The sequence below is a fragment of the Chiloscyllium punctatum genome, chromosome 14 (genome assembly GCF_047496795.1).
Source record: "Chiloscyllium punctatum isolate Juve2018m chromosome 14, sChiPun1.3, whole genome shotgun sequence".
Lineage (NCBI taxonomy): Eukaryota > Metazoa > Chordata > Chondrichthyes > Orectolobiformes > Hemiscylliidae > Chiloscyllium > Chiloscyllium punctatum.
In genome coordinates this window covers 45,698,732-45,717,561 of record NC_092752.1, presented here as the reverse complement: position 1 = coordinate 45,717,561, position 18,830 = coordinate 45,698,732, and the positions used below count along the sequence as shown (strand labels likewise).

Below are 18,830 nucleotides of genomic sequence, written 5' to 3'. Positions count from 1 at the left end.
ACCTTAAATTTATGTCCCCTTGTAACACTCTGTTGTACCCGGGGAAAAGGTTTCTGACTGTCTACTCTATCTATTCCTCTGATCATCTTATAAACCTCTATCAAGTCACCCCTCATCCTTCGCCGTTCCAACGAGAAAAGGCCGAGAACTCTCAACCTATCCTCGTACGACCTACTCTCCATTCCAGGCAACATCCTGGTAAATCTTCTCTGCACCCTCTCCAAAGCTTCCACATCTTTCCTAAAGTGAGGCGACCAGAACTGCACACAGTACTCCAAATGTGGCCTAACCAAAGTCCTGTACAGCTGCAACATCACCTCACGACTCTTGAATTCAATCCCTCTGCTAATGAACGATAATACTCCATAGGCCTTCTTACAAACTCTATCCACCTGAGTGGCAACCTTCAAAGATCTATGTACATAGACCCCAAGATCCCTCTGTTCCTCCACCTGACCAAGAACCCTACCATTAACCCTGTATTCCGCATTCTTATTTGTTCTTCCAAAATGGACAACCTCACACTTGGCAGGGTTGAACTCCATCTGCCACTCCTCAGCCCAGCTCTGCATCCTATCTAAGTCCCTCTGCAGCCGACAACAGCCCTCCTCACTGTCCACAACTCCACCTATCTTTGTATCATCTGCATCTTTTTGAAGTTTTCTCCTATCTTTTGCTCAGTTCACAATACTTTCAAGTTTCGATTAGCTGTAAACTTCTAAATCCTGCTCTCTAAATCCAGGTATAATAATTTATTAACAGACCTAGCATTTCCTGAGCTTGTTCAGAGTACCCTCTATGCTCCTTAGGGCAACATGGTGGCGCCAGAGACCCAGGTTCAATTCCCACCTCAGGCAACTGTCTGTGTGGAGTTTGCATATTTACCCCGTGTCTGCGTAGGTTTCCTTCGGGTGCTCCGGTTTCCTCCCACAGTCCAAAGATATGCAGGTGAGGTGAATTGGCCATGCTAAATTGTCTGTAGTGTTAGGTGAAGGGGTAAATGTATGGGAATGGGTCTGGGTGGGTTGCTTTTCGGAGGGTTGGTGTGGACTTGTTGGGCCAAAGGGCCTGTTTCCAACACTGCAAGTAATCTAATCTAACCTAATCGAATCTAATCTAATTTCAGGAAATCTCATTAAATAGTGTCCTTTGCTGATACTTGACCGATTGTGTGTTCTGGTTACTACCGGCCTTTTATTCCATTTTTGCAGATAGCTTTTTGCAGTGGAAAAAAACAAGAGGCAGAAGGAAAAAAGAAAACAATGGACTACAAAAAACAGCTTCGCTTAGGAGTATGGGTGCAGACTTTGCACCAGGAACAGTTTTGAAAAATCTACAGAGAGAGTGGAGGGCATTCAAAAAGGAAATGGGGAGAATACAAGCTTAACGATTCCAGTTACATGAAATATAGGAACAAGAAACCGAAAGAACCCTGCAAGTCTGGGAATATTCAAGACTCAATAAGAAGGAAGACATGTGCTTTCAGCAAGTACAATAGGAGCAAATCAGCACAGGCTCTAGTGGAATACAGAAAATACTGAGGGCAGGATGTAGGTGAAAAAGGAGTAGATCTTAACCATTAGAAGTGCAAAGAAGGGATATAAAAAAATCACTGGCAGGTAAAAATGTCAATGCAGAGAAATATAGGGCATTTTGGTAGAAGAAACGTGGAAAGCCAACACAAGCTCAATGGTACAATTTTGAGGGGAGTACAGGAGCAGAGAGGCCTTGTGGTTCACATATATGATTCTCTGAAAATGGCCATGCAAGTTGAAATAGTTATTCAGATAGCTTATAGAATCCCTGGGTTTATGAATAGAGACACCAACTTTAAAACGCAAGCAAATAACACTACACCTCTACAAATCATTGGTCAGACTGAATCTGAAGTATTATGTTCAGGTCTGGGCATCTTTTTGAAGGATGGATGCTACAGCCTTTGAGAGAGTTCAGTGGAGATTTACTAGAATGATAGGGAAGAAGGAACTTTAAATACATTAAAGAAATTGGGCTTATTGTCCTTTGAGCACAGAAAATAGTGACCTTATTGAAGTGTTCGAAACTTTTGAGGTGGATTGGACAGGACTGCTAATGATGGCAAACCAGTGGGAGACGTTATAAAAATGAAGCCCTCAGGACACAAAGTAGACATGTTCCCACCAAAAGATAAAAATGCCACTGCCAAATCTAGACTGCAGTGGTTATCCAGAAATATACAGGAACAGATTAAACAGAAAATGAAAGCTTATGATAGTTAAAAAAAACTCAGCACTGCAGTTGGCCTAGAGACATACAGAAAGTACAGGGATTAAGTAAAATAAAAGGGCATGAAAAAGTATTAGCAAGCAAGAGAAAGGAAAACCTGAAGGTATTTTACCAGTACATAAACAGCAACAATATAGTTCAGGAAAAAGAGGGATTTATCAGATGATGAAGGGAACTTGTCTAAAGATGCTTGTAGGGGTTAAAGAACATAGAATATTACAGACGCTTTGCCCCGCAATGGTTCCACAGGTCGGTGCAACAATCTGAAGCCCATTTAACCTATGCTATTGCATTTTTATCCATATGTTTATCCAATGACCATTCAAATGTCCTTAAAGTTGGTGAGTCTACTGCTGTTGCAGGCAGGCTGTTGCATGCCCCTACTATTCTGAGTAAAGAAACTACCTTTGACATCTGTCCTATATCTATCACCCCTCAATTTAAAGTTATATCCCCTCATGCTAACCATCACCATCCGAGGAAAAGGGCTCTCACTGTCCACCCTATCTAACCCTCTGATTATAGAACATAGAACAGTACAGCACAGAACAAGCCCTTTAACCCACGATGTTGTGCCAACCACTGATCCTCATGTATGCACCCTCAAATTTCTGTGACCATATGCATGTCCAGTAGTCTCTTAAATGTCCCCAATAACCTTGCTTCCACAACTGCTGCTGGCAACGTATTCCATGCTCTGACAACTCTCTGTGTAAAGAACCTGCCTCTGACATCCCCTCTATACGTTCCTCCAAACAGCTTAAAACTATGACCTCAATTAGGTCCCCTCTCCTCCTCCTTTTCTCCATTGAAAAGAGTCTGAGCTCAGTCAACCTCTCTTCATAAGATAAGCCCTCCAGTCCAGGCAGCATCCTGGTAAACCTCCTCTGAACCCTCTCCAAAGCATCCACAACAAGATCTCACGACTCTTAAACTCAATCCCCCTGTTAATGAAAGCCAAAACACCATATGCTTTCTTAACAACCCTGTCCACTTGGGTGGCCATTTTAAGGGATCTATGTACCTGCACACCAAGATCCCTCTGTTCCTCCACACTGCCAAGAATCTTATCCTTAATCCTGTACTCAGCTTTCAAATTCAACCTTCCAAAATGCATCACCTCGCATTTATCCAGGTTGAACTCCATCTGCCACCTCAGCCCATCTCTGCATCCTGTCAATGTCCGCTGCAGCCTACAACAGCCCTCTATACTGTCAACGACACCTCCAACCTTTGTGTCGTCTGAAAACTTGCTGACCCATCCTTCAATCCCCTCATCCAAGTCATTAATAAAAATTACAAACAGTAGAGGCCCAAGGACAGAGCCCTGTGGAACACCATTCAGCACAGACTTCCAGGCAGAATATCTTTCTTCTACTACCACTCGCTATCTTCTGTTGGCCAGCCAATTCTGAATCCAGACAGCTAAGTTCCCCTGTATCCCATTCCTCCTGAGCTTCTGAATGAGCCGACCATGGGGAACCTTATCAAAAGCCCTGAAGAAGGGCTGATGCCCGAAATGTCGATTCTCCTGTTCCTTGGATGCTGCCTGACCTGTTGCGCTTTTCCAGCAACATATTTTCAGCTCTGATCTCCAGCATCTGCAGTCCTCACTTTCTCCTTGAACCTTATCAAATGCCTTGCTGAAGTCCATACACACCACATTCACAGATCGACCTTCATCAACTTTTCTAGCCACATCCTCAAAGACTATCTTATTATGTCTCAATTAAGTCACCTCTCAACTTTCTTCTCTCTATCAAAAAATAGCCTCAGGTCCCTCAGCCATTCCTCCTAAGACCTTCCCTCCATATCAGGAAGCATCCTACTAAATCTTCTCTGAACCCTTTGCAAAGCTTCCACATCCTTCCTATAATGTGGTGACCAGAACTGCACACAAGACTCCAACTGCAGTTTTGTACAGCTGCAGCATGACCTCGTGGCTCCGAAACTCAATCCCTCTACCAATAAAAGCTAACACACTGTATGCCTTCTTAAAAACTCTATCATCCTGGGTGGCAACTTGCAGGGATCTATGTAGATGGTCACAGAGATCTCTCCGCTCATCTACATTACCAAGAATCTTACCATTAGCCCAGTACTCTTTGTTTCTATTGCTCCTGCGAAAATCAATCACCTCACTTTTCTGCATTAAACTCCATTTGCTACCTAGGAGGAACTGAGTCAGGATGAAGGGCTTTTGCCCGAAATGCTGATTTTACTGCTCCATGGAAACTGCCTGACCTGCTGTGCTTTTCCAGCACCACACTCTTGACTCGACTTGCTACCTCTCAGCCCAGCTCTGCAGCATATTTATGTCCCTCTGCAACCTGCAACATCCTTCAGCACTATCTACAACTCCACCAACTTTACTGTCATCTGCAAATTTACTAGCTTATTCTTTACACCCTCATCTAGGTCATTTATAACAATTCCTCTGTATTTTGTGCAATAGCCTACCGAGGGGAACTTTACCAAACGCCTTACTCAAATCCATATATACCATATCAACCGCTTTACCCTCATCCACCTATTTGGTCACCAACTCAAAGAACTCAAAGGGCTGATTGGAGTAGATTGTTTGAAGGCAAAGTGGGAGCCTTTAAAACTGAAATAGCTAGAGATCAAGGTCTAAATGTTACTGGGAGGGTGAAAGGCAAGGTTGACAGGAATAGGCAACCCTCGATGGCAAGAGATATTGAGACTTTGATCAGAAAAAAGAAGGTATGGCTTAGGACGGGCAGCTGGGAATTTGTAGAGGTATATAGGGGATACAGGAGCTTACTGAAAAAGGAACTCGGGAGGGCAAAAAAGGCCACTAAGTTGCCTTAGCTGAGAGGATTAGGGGAAATCCAAAGAGGATCTTTAAAGTAAATGAAGGAAAAAGAATAACTAGAGAGAGAATAGGACCCTTCAAAGACCAAAGTGGACATGTATGTGTAGAATTGCAGGAGATGGGTGAGGTGCTCAATGAATATTTCTCCTGTATTTACCATGGAGAAAGACATGAACACTGGGAAACTTGGGGAAATTAATGGTCACATCTCGGGGACAATTCTTATCACAGTAGAGGTGGTGTTGGTTGTACCAGAATGTATGAAGGTGGATAAATCTCCTGATCCTGATCAGATATATCCAAGAAAACTTCAAGAGGCAAGAGAAGAAAATTGCAGGGGCCCTGGCTGATATTTTTGCATCATTGTTTGCCATTGGTGAGGTCCCAGAAGACTGGTGGGTACTGAATATTGTGCTCTTATATAAGAAGGCCTGCAGTGAAAAGCCTGGAAATTATAGACCAGTAAGCCTGTGGTAGGTATGTTACTTGACAATATTCTGAGGTAAGATATTTACATATTTGGAAAGACGGTTTGATTAGAAGTAGTCAGCACAGCTTTGTGCATGGGAGATTATGGCTCACAATTTGTTAGAGTTCTTTGATGAAGTAACCAGGAAGGTTGATGAGGGCAGGGCAGTAAACATAGTCTATATGAATTTCAGTCAGACCTTTGATAAGGTTCTACACGGTAGGCTATTCTGAAATGTTAAATCGCATGGAATCCAGGGAGTACTGGCAAATTGGAAACACAATAGGTTGATGGTAGGAAGCAGAGGGTAATATCAGAAGGATCTTGTCAGACTGGAGGTCTATGACTAGTGGAGTGCCTCAGGGGTGGGTGCTGAGACCATTACTGTTTGCTATCTATATCCATGATTTGGATGAGAATCTACAAGATATGACTAGTACATTTGCTGATGACACTAAAAGAGGCTGTACTGTGCACAGTGAGGAAGGTTATCAGAAATTGCAGCAGGACCTTGATCACCTCGGGAAGTGGGCTAAGAAATGACATATGGCGTTTACTATAGATAGTGTGAGGTGTTGCATTTGGAAAGTCAGATCAGGGTAGGAGTTTCATGGTTAATGGTAGGGCCCTAAGGAGTGTAGTGGAACATAGGGACCTTGGAGTTCAGGCGCACGGTTCTTTGACAGTGAGTCATAGGTAGACAGGGCAATGAAGATGGCTTTTGGCAAATTGGCCTTCATCAGTCAAGGCCAGTTTTAGTTACCTGGCTATAGGAAGGATGTCATTAAACTGGAGAGAGTGAAAAAGAAGTTCACAAAGGATGTTGCCAGGATCCAAGGGTCTGAGTTATAGGGAGAGGTTGGAGAAGCTACGTACAGCATGAGAGACTGAGTAGGTACCTGATAGAAGTATACAAGATCAAGAAAGGCATGGATACGGTTGAATGCAATCAGTTTTTTTTCCCAGGGTTTGGGAATGAAGGACCAGAGGACATCAGTTCAAGATTAGAGGAGAAAGAATAAAAGGGAACCTGAGGGGCAACTTTATTTTTAAACAGAGCTGCCAGTGGAAGTGATTGAGATGGGTACATTAGCAACATTTAAAAGGACAAACACATGGATAGGAAAGGCTGAGAAGCATATTGGCCAAGTGCAGGGAAATGGGGTTAGAGTGGATGGACATTTTGCTTGGCATGGACCAGTTTGACTCGATGGGCCTGTCTCCACGCTGTAGGACTCTATGACTCTATGCAGAGAATATGGGAAGAATTTTACATGAATTTTGTGTCTCTGAATTCACAATGGTAAGGGATTACGTGGATATAGGAATGCAAGAGAGCAGTGTGAAATATTGGATGAAATAATAATGACAGGAAATAACATTAATATTTATAGGAATAGAGTTTTGATCAAGAGTCATCTAGACTTGAAACATTGATCCGGTCTCTCTTCACAAATGCAGTGAATGTTGTCTAAATGGACTTTCATAAAACATTTGATATGGTTCCACACGACAAACTGTTAAGGTAAGTAAAAGCCTATGGGATACAGGGTAATGTGTTGAATTGGATCTAAAATTGGCTTAGTAACAGGAAACAAAGAGTAAGGGTCAATGGCTACCATTGCGAATGGAAAGTTGATTCAAGTAGTGTTCCTCAGGGCTCGTGTTGGGATCTGTGCTGTTTGTTTTATACATTAAATGATTCGGACTTGAATATAGAAAGCACAATTGGTAAATATGGAGACTACACAAAAATTGACCATATAGTGGATATTGTAGAGGATAGCCGTAAGCACCAAATGTCACAGATGGGTTGGTGTGTAGGCAGGAATGTGGATGATAGAGTTTAGCTCTGATAAGTGACAGGTAATGCATTTAGGAAGGCAAAACAGTAAAAAGGTACACACAATAAATGGGAATATACTGACATGAGTAGGTGAAGTTCGAGATGTTGGTGTGCAAGTACACAGGTTCCTAAAGGTAGCAGTACAGCTACATAAGGTTCTAAAGGTGGTATTTGGAATGTTCTTCTTCACTGTTAGGAGTATAGAATATTAAAGAAATGATATAATGATAAGACTGGTGAGGCCACAGCTGGAGTATGATGTGCAGTTCTGGTCGAGCCATTACAAGAAGGAGATAAATGCCCTAAAGAGAGTACTGAGAAGATTTACTAGAACGTTACAGTCAAACAACCATTGCAGTCACAGCCAGCAGACCTTGGAACAACTGTGTCCACCCTGATTTTAAGTGCCATAGTATGAATTCAAGCTCAGCCAAAGTAGCAAAGTCAAAAATATCACAATGGAATATTTCATTATAGAAGGCCATTTGACCCAGCTAGTTTGTATGGGCTCCTGAAAGAGAGAATTGTAGCTACTAGGAGATATTAGAAGGGTTGGTGCCATTTTTCTTGGAAGGCACAAGGCTAATGGACGACATGATTGAAGTTTTCAAAATTGTGAGGGGTAGAAGTGGATTAGACAGGAGGAAGTTGTTTCCCTTGGCAAAGGTTTCAAAAACCAGGGTCATAGATTCAAGCTAAGTGTCAGAGAGGATTAGAGGGGATTTGAGGGAAGGATTTTAGGCAAAAGGTGGTGAGAATCTGGAATTCGCTGCCCAAGTTAGTGGTGGATGCAGAAAACAGGCTGTGTGGAGGAAGATGGGATTAAAAAGGGCATCTGGATGTCTTTGGATCAGCATGAATATGATGAGCTGAATGGCCCTCTTCTGTGCTACATAATTTTTGCGGTTTTTGTAGTTTTTAGAATGTGGGGAATGTTGCCTGGGACAGACAGATTACTTAGGTGGTTTCAAAAGACAGTGGGATGTATATTTGAAATTGATGAAGTGAGAGGACTATGGAGATAGGGCTGGAGAATGGAACTAGGTGGGTAGCTCTTTCAGGAGCCCATACAAACTAGTTGGGTCAAACTGCCTTCTTTATGAAATATTCCATTGAGATATTTTTGATATTCTGCTACTTTGGCTGAGCTTGAATTCATACTATGGCAGTTAAGATGATTGCCACTTAAAATCCGGCTGGCACAGTCATTTATTGCATCCGTTGCTACCTGTACATCCACTAATATCATATATTGCATCCGTTGCTACCTGCACATCCACTAATATAATTTATTGCATCCATTGCTCCCGATGCAGTCTCCTCTACATTGGGGAGACTGGATGCCTCCTCTAGCAGAGCGCTTTAGGGAACATCTCTGGGACACCCGCACCAATCAACCACACCGCCCTGTGGCCCAACATTTCAACTCCCCCTCCCACTCTGCCGAGGACATGGAGGCCCTGGGCCTCCTTCACCACCGCTCCCTCACCACCAGACACCTAGAGGAAGAACGCCTCATCTTCCGCCTCGGAACACTTCAATCCCAGGGCATCAATGTAGACTTCAACAGTTTCCTCATTTCCCCTTCCCCCATCTCACCCTAGTTCCAAACTTCCAGCTCAGCACTGTCCCCATGACTTGTCCTACCTGCCTATCTTCTTTTCCACCTAGCCACACCACCCTCCTCTCTGACCTATCACCTTCATCCCCTCCCCCACTCACCTATTGTACTCCATGCTACTTTCTCCCCACCTCCACCCTCCAATAGCTTATCTCTCCACGCTTTAGGCTCTCTGCCTTTATTCCTGATGAAGGGCTTTTGCCCGAAACGTTGATTTTGCGGCTCCTCTGATGCTGCCTGAACTGCTGTGCTCTTCCAGCACCACTAATCCAAAAGCTGGTTTCCAGCATCTGCAGTCATTGTTTTTACCTCGTTGATTTTAACCCTACTGCGAATCCTCTTGCAAGGATGCCTGCCTTGAAGAAGTTTTCTCTCCTCCTCTACAAGAATCTCAGGGAGTCCCTCTCCCACTGCAACTCCCAGGTCATTTCCTATGCCCTGAAGCTCTTCAACCATGTCATGAAACAAACTCACTACCACAGCCACATTTACTTCCTCAGTGCCTGCCTCCGTAACCAACTCATCCCACACGGACTCCGGACCACCTTTAAACCAGCAGAGTTTGGACCCGAACAGGACAAACAGTACAGACTACAGATTCAAAAACACCAGCAACAGTTCTCCTTCAAGATCCTCCGCTCCACGCTTGCAGCAATGCGCCGGCACCTAACCTCTCTACAGTCAGCCCTGCCTCAGCTGAGGGCCACACCCTCTGAGAATTGCAAAGGACCCACTCTGTACTACATCTTCAGGAGAATTCATACTCTCAACAAACAGTATTTCAACTCCATCTTAAACATCAAAAACTATAAGTACAACAAACTTTTATCTACCTACCTCCATAACCAGCACTCCTCAAACATTCCAGAAGATTCCCCTGGCCTCTGGAACTACTTGGACTCCATTAGCCATGCGGCTGGTGCAGCTGCCACCCCCACACTGATTGATGATGTCACTTCTGCCCCATCATGGCCACTCCCACAACCACTTCCGCCCCTCACAATTCCTCATACATCACACGTGACATCACTCCTGCCCCTCACATCATTGCTGATGTCACACGCTCAGTGACTTCTGCCACCCCTACTGCCGTGTCTGCCACCACTTCCGCCCCCACCAACGCCATTCACCTGCACTCACGCCCCCCATAGATCCCACTGTCACCATTCCCGGCCACCAGAACCCTGAGGGAAACACCACCTCTGCTCATGACTCCACCCCCATTCCCCACACCATCACACCCACTCCAGTTACTGGCTCCGCCCCCATTCCCAGCTCCACACCCACACCAGATCCCAGCTCCCAGCCCTGCCAAGTTTTCACCATCCCTCCAGATCTTCCCCTCACTGAGGACGAATGATAAGGACTCACCTTCATCCCCCTCCGTCCACGCATAAATGAATGTAATACATGCCGTGATGTCAAACACTTCTTCCGCTGCTTCCGAGCTTACTTTCACAATCAGGACTCCCACCCATCTTCCGAGGACCCCTTCGCCCACCTCCAACACACTGCATCCACCTGGACACCACGCGCTGGCCTATTACCCGCCCTCGACCTCTTCATTTCCAACTGCCGCCAGGACATTAACCGCCTCAACCTGTCTACCCCCCTCCCCCACTCCAACCTCTCACCCTCATAGCGCGCAGTCCTCCAATCCCTCTGCTCCAATCCCAACCTCACCATCAAGCCAGCGGATAAAGGGGGCGCAGTGGTAGTCTGGCGCACTGACCTCTACACCGCTGAAGCCAAATGCCAACTCGACCATGACGCCACCCCCCCATCACCAAACCATCATCTCCCAGACCATGCAGAACCTCATCACCTCAGGAGATCTCCCACCCACAGCTTCCAACCTCATAGTCCAGGAACCCCGCACTGCCCGGTTCTACCTCCTTCCCAAGATCCACGAGCCTGACCACCCTGGCCGACCCATTGTCTCAGCATGCTCCTGCCCCACTGAACTCATCTCTACCTACCTCGACACTGTCCTATCCCCACTAGTCCAGGAACTCCCCACATACATTCGAGACACCACCCACGCCCTCCACCTCCTCCAAGACTTCCGTTTCCCCGGCCCCCAACGCCTCATCTTCACCATGGATATCCAATCCCTCTACACCTCCATCCGCCATGACCAGGGCCTCCAAGCCCTCCGTTTTTCCTCTCCCGACTTCCCCAACAGTACCCTTCCACCGACACTCTCATTCGTTTGGCCGAACTGGTCTTCACCCTTAACAATTTCTCCTTCGAATCCTCCCACTTCCTCTAGACCAATGGGGTAGTCATGGGCACACGTATGGGCCCCAGCTACGCCTGTCTCTTTGTTGGCTACATAGAACAGTCGATCTTCCGTAATTACATCGGCACCACTCTCCACCTCTTCCTCCGCTACATTGATGACTGCATTGGCGCCACCTCGTGCTCCCGTGAGGAGGTTGAGCAATTCATCAACTTCACCAACACATTCCACCCTAACCTTAAATTTACCTGGACCATCTCTGACACCTCCCTCCCCTTCCTGGACCTCTCCATCTCCATTAATGATGACCGACTTGACACTGACTTTTTTTACAAACCCACCGACTCCCACATCTACCTGGATTACACCTCTTCCCCACCCTACATCTTGCAAGAATGCCATCTTGTATTCCAAATTCCTCCGCCATATCTGCTCCCAGGAGGACCAGCTCCACCACATAACACACCAGATGGCCTCCTTCATTAGAGACCACAATTTCCCTTCCCACATGGTTAAAGATGCTCTCCAATGCATCTCATCCACATCCCGCACCTCCGCCCTCAGACCCCACACCTCCAACCGTAACAAGGACAGAACCTCCACCCTACCTACCTTCGCATAAACCAAATCATTCGCCGACATTTCCGCCACCTCCAAAAAGACCCCACCACCAGGGATATATTTCCCTCCCCACCCCTTTCCGCCTTCCGCAAAGATCGTTCCCTCCGTGACTACCTGGTCAGATCCAGTGCCCCTACAACCCACCCTCCCATCCTGGCACCTTCCCCTGCCACCGCAGGAACTGCAAACCTGCGACCACACCTCCTCCCTCACCTCCATCCAAGGCCCTAAAGGAGCCTTCCACATCCATCAAAGTTCTTTCTGCACATCCACTAATATCATTTATTGCATCCATTGCTCCCGATGCAGTCTCCTCTACATTGGGGAGACTGGGCGCCTCCTAGCAGAGCGCTTTAGGGAATACTCTGGGACATCCGCACCAATCAACCGCCCTGTGGCCCAACATTTCAACTCCCCCTCTCACTCTGCCGAGGACATGGAGGTCCTGGGCCTCCTTCACCGCCGCTCCCTCACCACCATACACCTGGAGGAAGAACGCCTCATCTTCCGCCTCGGAACACTTCAACCCCAGGGCATCAATGTGGACTTCAACAGCTTCCTCATTTCCCCCACCTCACCCTAGTTCCAAACTTCCAGCTCAGCACTGTCCCCATGACTTGTCCTACCTGCCTATCTTCTTTTCCACCTATCCACTCCACCCTGCTCTCTGACCTATCACCTTCATCCCCTCCTCCACTCACCTATATTGTACTCCATGCTACTTTCTCCCCACCCCAACCCTCCAATAGCTTATCTCTCCACGCTTCAGGCTCTCTGCCCTTTTGCTTTTGCCTGAAACGTTGATTTTGCGGCTCCTCGGATGCTGCCTGAACTGCTGTGCTCTTCCAGCACCACTAATCCAAAATTTGGTTTCCAGCATCTGTAGTCATTGTTTTTACACAGTTGTTCCAAGGTCTGCTGGCTGTGACTGCAGTGGCTCTTTGACTACAACACAGCCAGTGACAGAATAAAGGCTGCAGAGGAGGAAAGCTTTACGAAGTGGGAGGAGGAAGACAAAAGGCTTTTACATTGGAGGCCTTAGCCACAAAGGATTTTTGGGAACTTTAAAGTGGGATAGGACAACATCACAAACACACTGATGCATGCTGTCCATCAAGACACCCAGGAATTCATAAAAGCCATCATTGCAGAAATGTGCTTGGTTTTTACCTTCAGGAGCAAGAATCAGTACAGATACATATGAGTTTAACCAGCTAAATTTCGAATGCTAAAGGCAGCATTGACCGATCTCACAAGGTAGTTTGGCGCACCAACCTCCGCGCCTACTTCTTCAACCAGGATTCCCGCCCACCCTCTGATGACCCCTTCTCCCACCTCCAACACACCCCATCCACCTGGATACTCCATGCTGGCCTCTTACCTGCCCTCGATCTCTTCATAGCCAACTGCCGCCGCGACATTGATCGCCTCAACCTATCGACCCCTCTCACCCACTCCAACCACTCACCCTCGCAACGTGGAGCCCTCCATTCCCTCCGCTCCAACCCAATCTCATTATCAAACCAGCAGAGAAGGGAAGTGCGGTGGTAATTTGGCGCACAGATCTTTATATTGCTGAGGCTAAACGCCAGCTCGCGGACACCTCCTCCTACTGCCCCCTTGACCATGACCCCACCTCTCACCATCAAACCATCATCTCCCAGACCATTCATAACCTCATCACCTCAGGGGATCTCCCATAATCCGCCTCCAACCTCAGAGTCCCACAATCCTGCACCGCCCATTTCTACCTCCTGCCTAAAATACGCAAACCTGACTGCCCCGGCTGACCCATTGTCTCAGCCTGCTCCTGCCCCACCGAACTCATTTCTGCAACCCCTTAGTCCAAGAACTCCCCACCTACGTTCGGGACACCACCCACGTCCTCCACCTCCTCCATGATTTTCGCTTCCCCGGCCCCCAACGCCTTCTCTTTACCATGGACATCCAGTCCCTATACACCTCCATCCCCCAACACGAATGCCTCAAAGTCCTCCGCTTCTTCCTTTTCTGCTGAACCAACCAGTACCCTTCCACTGACACCCTCCTTCGACTGACTGAACTGGTCCTCACTCTAAACAACTTCTCTTTCCAATCCTCCCACTTCCTCCAAACCAAAGGAGTAGCCATGGGCACCCGCATGGGCCCAGCTATGCCTGCCTCTTCATAGGATATGTGGAACAGTCCATCTTCTGCAGCTACACCGGCACCACCCCCCACCTTTTCCTCCGCTACATCGATGACTGTATCGGCGCTACTTTGTTCTCCCACGAGGAGGTTGAACAGTTCATCCACTTTACTAACACCTTCCAACCTGACCTCAAATTTACCTGGACCATCTCAGACTCCTCCCTCCCCTTCCTAGACCTCTGCATTTCTATCTCGGACGACGACTCAACACGGACGTTTACTATAGACTGACTCCCAAAGCTACCTAGATTACACCTCCTCCCACACTGCCCCCTGTAAAAATGCCATCCCATATTCCCAATTCCTTCGCCTCCGCCACATCTGCTCCCAGGAGGACCAATTCCAAAAATGAACAACCCAGATTGCCTCCTTCTTCAAAGACCGCAATTTCCCCTCAGACGTGGTTGACGATGCTATCCACCGCATCTCCACTTCCCTGCTCCTCCGCCCTTGAAGCCCGCCCCTCCAATCGCCACCAGGATAGAAACCCACTGGTCCTCACCTATCACCCCACCAACCTCCAGATACATCGTATCATCCTTTGTCATTTCCGCCACCTCCAAACGGACCCCAACACCAAGGATATATTTCCCTCCCCTCCCCTATCAGCGTTCCGGAAAGACGACTCCCTCCGCGACTCCCTCGTCAGGTCCACACCCCACCAAACCAATCTCCACTCCCAGCACCTTCCACTGCAACCGCAAGAAATGCAAAACTTGCGCCCACACTTCGCCCCTCACTTCCCTCCAAGGCCCCAAGGGATCCTTCCATATCTGTCACAAATCCACCTGCACCTCCACACACATCATTTACTGCATCCACTGCACCCGATGTGGCCTCCTCTACATTGGGGAGACAGGCTGCCTACATGCGGAACGTTTCAGTGAACACCTCTGGAACACCCGCACCAACCAACCCAACCACCACGTGGCAGAACCCTTTAACTCCCCCTCCCACTCCACCAAGGACATGCAGGTCTTTGGCCTCCTCCATCGCCATACCATGGCAACATGACGCCTGGAGGAAGAGCGCCTCATCTTCCACCTAGGAACCCTCCAACCACAAGGGATGAATGCAGATTTCTCCAGCTTCCTCATTTCCCCTCCCCCCACCTTATCTCAGTCCCAACCCTCGGATTCAGCACCGCCTTCTTGACCTGCAATCTTCTTCCCGACCTCTCCGTCCCCACCCCCTCTTCAGCCTATCACCCTCACCTTAACCTCCTTCCACCTATCGCATTCCCAACGCTCCTCCCCCAAGTCCCTCCTCCCTACCTTTTATCTTAGCCTGCTTAGCACACCCTCCTCATTCCTGAAGAAGGGCTTATGCTCAAAACTTCAATTCTCCTGCTCCTATGATGCTGCCTGACCTGCTGCACTTTTCCAGCAACACTTTTTTCAGCTCCGATCTCCCATGACAACAGTGAGAGATAGAGAAATTGTTAATGTGCTGTGACTGAACAGCTCTTGTGCGCTAACTGTTAGATCACGTTGGTAAGGTCCTTTAACAAGTCGACAGGCATCATAAATTAATTCTGCACTGATGAGTATCAACGGCCTATGACAAAGAACCAGAGGTTGGTTGTTTGGAGAACAAGACCACCACTGATCTCCTTACCCATGCAGTGCCTCACTTATGGCTCCCATAATTCTGCTAGCCTCAGAAGACTATAGATGGACTTACAGGCTACCCTCAAGTTACTACAGACCTTGCAGAACTGCCTCTGAACTGCTGACACCTCTATATGCTGAGTTATGTTTCAAGTCATTGAACTGCATGATTCTGATGAAAGACCAATAACTTGACAAACTCTTTCTATTAATACCTAAACTGAATTTTCATTTTTTAATTTAAACTTCCACTATGGTGGGATTTCCAGAGGATGTTTTATTATTGCTACTGATGGTAACATAACAGCTGTATTATGACAGTTCCACTCATTTACTCATCAAGAAATCTTCAGCTTAATGGCTTCTAAACAGCCTTCTTCAATAATCTTTTAAACATCTGGAAAAAGAAAACAAAAATCTATCTCAGCTTGCTGTTCCTGGTTTCACACTATTGAGTTCTGCTTAAATGAGGTTCACCACCACTAAATCTAGCAAAAGTAGTCACCACATGACTGCCGAGAACAGAATGTTTGTAAAATCTGAAATGTTGGTAACATCAACAAATCCTTCCATCTTCAATTATCTGTGGAATTTCCATGGAGTTTCTCTGATCCTCCACATTTACATTGTTTCTTTGATGTTTATTACCTAATATTGAAGATAAAAGGTGGGAAATTGGGAATCCTCATGGAAATTCACACCTCAGTTTTCATACTCACTCTTACCTGGTGGTGGGCCACCAAACTTCCTTTGTCCATTTTCTTGGATCATAGTATAGCCTGTCTGTTCCATCAAGGCAAGCAGTGCTGCTTCATTCTGGGTCACAGACCCAAGTTTATTAGAACCATTTGTCATGTCCAAGCTTTCTGCTGTCATGGTCATTTGGAGTATTTTAAATCTATACAAGAAAATATAACATGCTTTGGTTTACAAAATGTGTCTGTAAGCACTCTCCATTTCTGATTTGACATAACATAATGAATTTTAGCAAATCACATAAATTAAACAAAGTTGTATTATCCTGTGTATGGTAGCTGATTGGTAGTGAATTATTTATGAAAGCAGCATCATGATTTAACTTCTAAAGTCACGTAATCGTAGTGTCATAGATGCCTATGAACATAACCAGCAACACTGCAGGGCTTGCTGCAGAGCCCCACAGAAGCTCAATGAAGCTGGAAGAACAGCATCTTATTTTCTGCTTGGGAACCATGAATTCAATAATTTTAGAACCTGAACACCACCTTCCATGGCCTTAACCTAGCCCCAAAGCCCAGGCCCTATTATGACATAGGCTGTTTTCATCACAGCCAACCTATTTTCACCTACTCATGGTCCCCATTACCAGCTTTTCTTTCCTCCATGTATACTGTTATCAATCTCTTTGGCTCCCTAACTGCCATTCTCTCTCTTGCTGAGCTCCATCTCCACCTGTCCTCTCACCCTCATCCCAGTCTTCATCATAAACACCAGAATGGCATGGTGGCTCAGTGGTTAGCGTTACTGTCTCACAGAACCAGAAATCTGCATTTGATTCCTATCTCTTGCTCCAACTCCATGTGGAGTTTGCACCTTTTCCTAATGTCTTTGGTTCCCTCCCACAGTCCAAAGATGTTCAGGTTAGACAGATGTGCTATGCTAAATTGCCCATAGTGTCTATGGATGTGGAGGTTGGGTGGGTTAGCAATGGGAAATGCAGGGTTACAAGGAGATGGTAGGTGGTAGAATGCTCTTCAGTGGGTTAGTATTGTCTCGATGGGCCAAATTCTATGATTTTTGAGCTACTACCAGTCCAGAAGATTTGAAATGTTAACTGTTTTCACTCCACTGCAAGACCTGCTCAGTTTAGCTAGCGATTTCAGTTTTTGTAATACATTTTAAATGCCCTTCCCTGATTTTGGTGCACATTTCAGTGCAATTAAGCAGAACGCAAAGGACTCCACAGAAGGAAAAATAAAAATGTGGTTTGAGAAAAAAATCTTGGCAAATATACTGCACACTAATCAATTTACTTTGACAAAAATACCAAACTTTCAGTGAGATGTAGTGTCAGTGTGAAGGTGTTTCATGTTGCACTAATAGTGCAGATGGGCAGTGTGGTGGAACAGTGGCTTGCATTGTTGCCTCACCATGCCAAGGACTGGGTTCAATTCCAGCATCAGGCAACTGTCTGTGTTGAGTTAACACATTCTCAGAGTCTGCATGGGCTTCTGCCAGGTTTTCTCCCACTGTCAAAAGATGTGCAAGGTAGGTGGATTGGCCATGCTAAATTATCCCAAAGTGTCTCGGGAACTGCAGGCAATCGTTGCTCTATTATCATGATCACTGTAGTGTCGAATAGGTGGCTGTGACAATGTAAACTACTAGCCCATAGAAATAGGGTTGCTTTGTAAATGATCAGAATTATGGGACTGTATTTGTCAGACATCTACCTTCTTCAGATGGAAATCCACCAAAAGGGAGGTGGTGGTCCAGGAAGAGTTCCCTAACATTTGTTAGAGAAAGATGCTGCCTTCAAAACTTTAAAGAGATCAATACACTTCATGTTTGTCCTCTGCCATCATATGAGCCATCCTCAATCACTGTTTTTTCTACCTAATTAAATAACGTATCATTTAAACTGCTGCTGCTTAACAAAGATTAACAAACTATCTAAAAATTCCCCATGAACGGTTAACTGTCATCCCAAATTTTAGAAGAATAAAGGCTAGATTTGTTCAATGTATCATTTCAGTTGCATGGCACTGTAATCTTTTGCTATAATTTGTGTCTTATGGTCCTGGTCCACAGCTACTTGATGAAGGAGCAACGCTCCGAAAGCTATTGCTTCTAAATAAACCTGGTGTTGTGCGATTTTTAATAAAGTACATCACAAACTCAAATCATGTTAAACTACTGTCTAAAATAAGTCATATACTAGATACAGGTGAGTAAAAAAAAGGTGAAAAATGCTGGAACAGGAAAATGAAGCATGAAGTCATAACAAGTGCAGGTGGCAGATTATAAAAAAAGACACATACAGGCCACCACGGGTGTAAAAGAAAAAATGAGTTAAGAACAGAAAATACCAAGCTGAACAGAGAACTAGAGTTTGCAAGAGTGGACTCTGAGTCACTCAATTCAGTAACAA

At 46.0% G+C, this 18,830-nt stretch overlaps 1 protein-coding gene across 1 annotated transcript in view; it reads right to left on the bottom strand.

Annotated features, from left to right (window-relative positions):
• rbm46 (RNA binding motif protein 46) overlaps positions 1-16,576 on the bottom strand; it is a 106,440-nt gene extending 89,864 nt beyond the window's left edge. The window contains exon 1 of the mRNA XM_072583686.1: positions 16,426-16,576. Coding sequence (XP_072439787.1) covers positions 16,426-16,576 — 151 coding nt within the window. The remainder of the gene's footprint in view (positions 1-16,425) is intronic.
• Between the last annotated feature and the right edge of the window lie 2,254 nt (positions 16,577-18,830).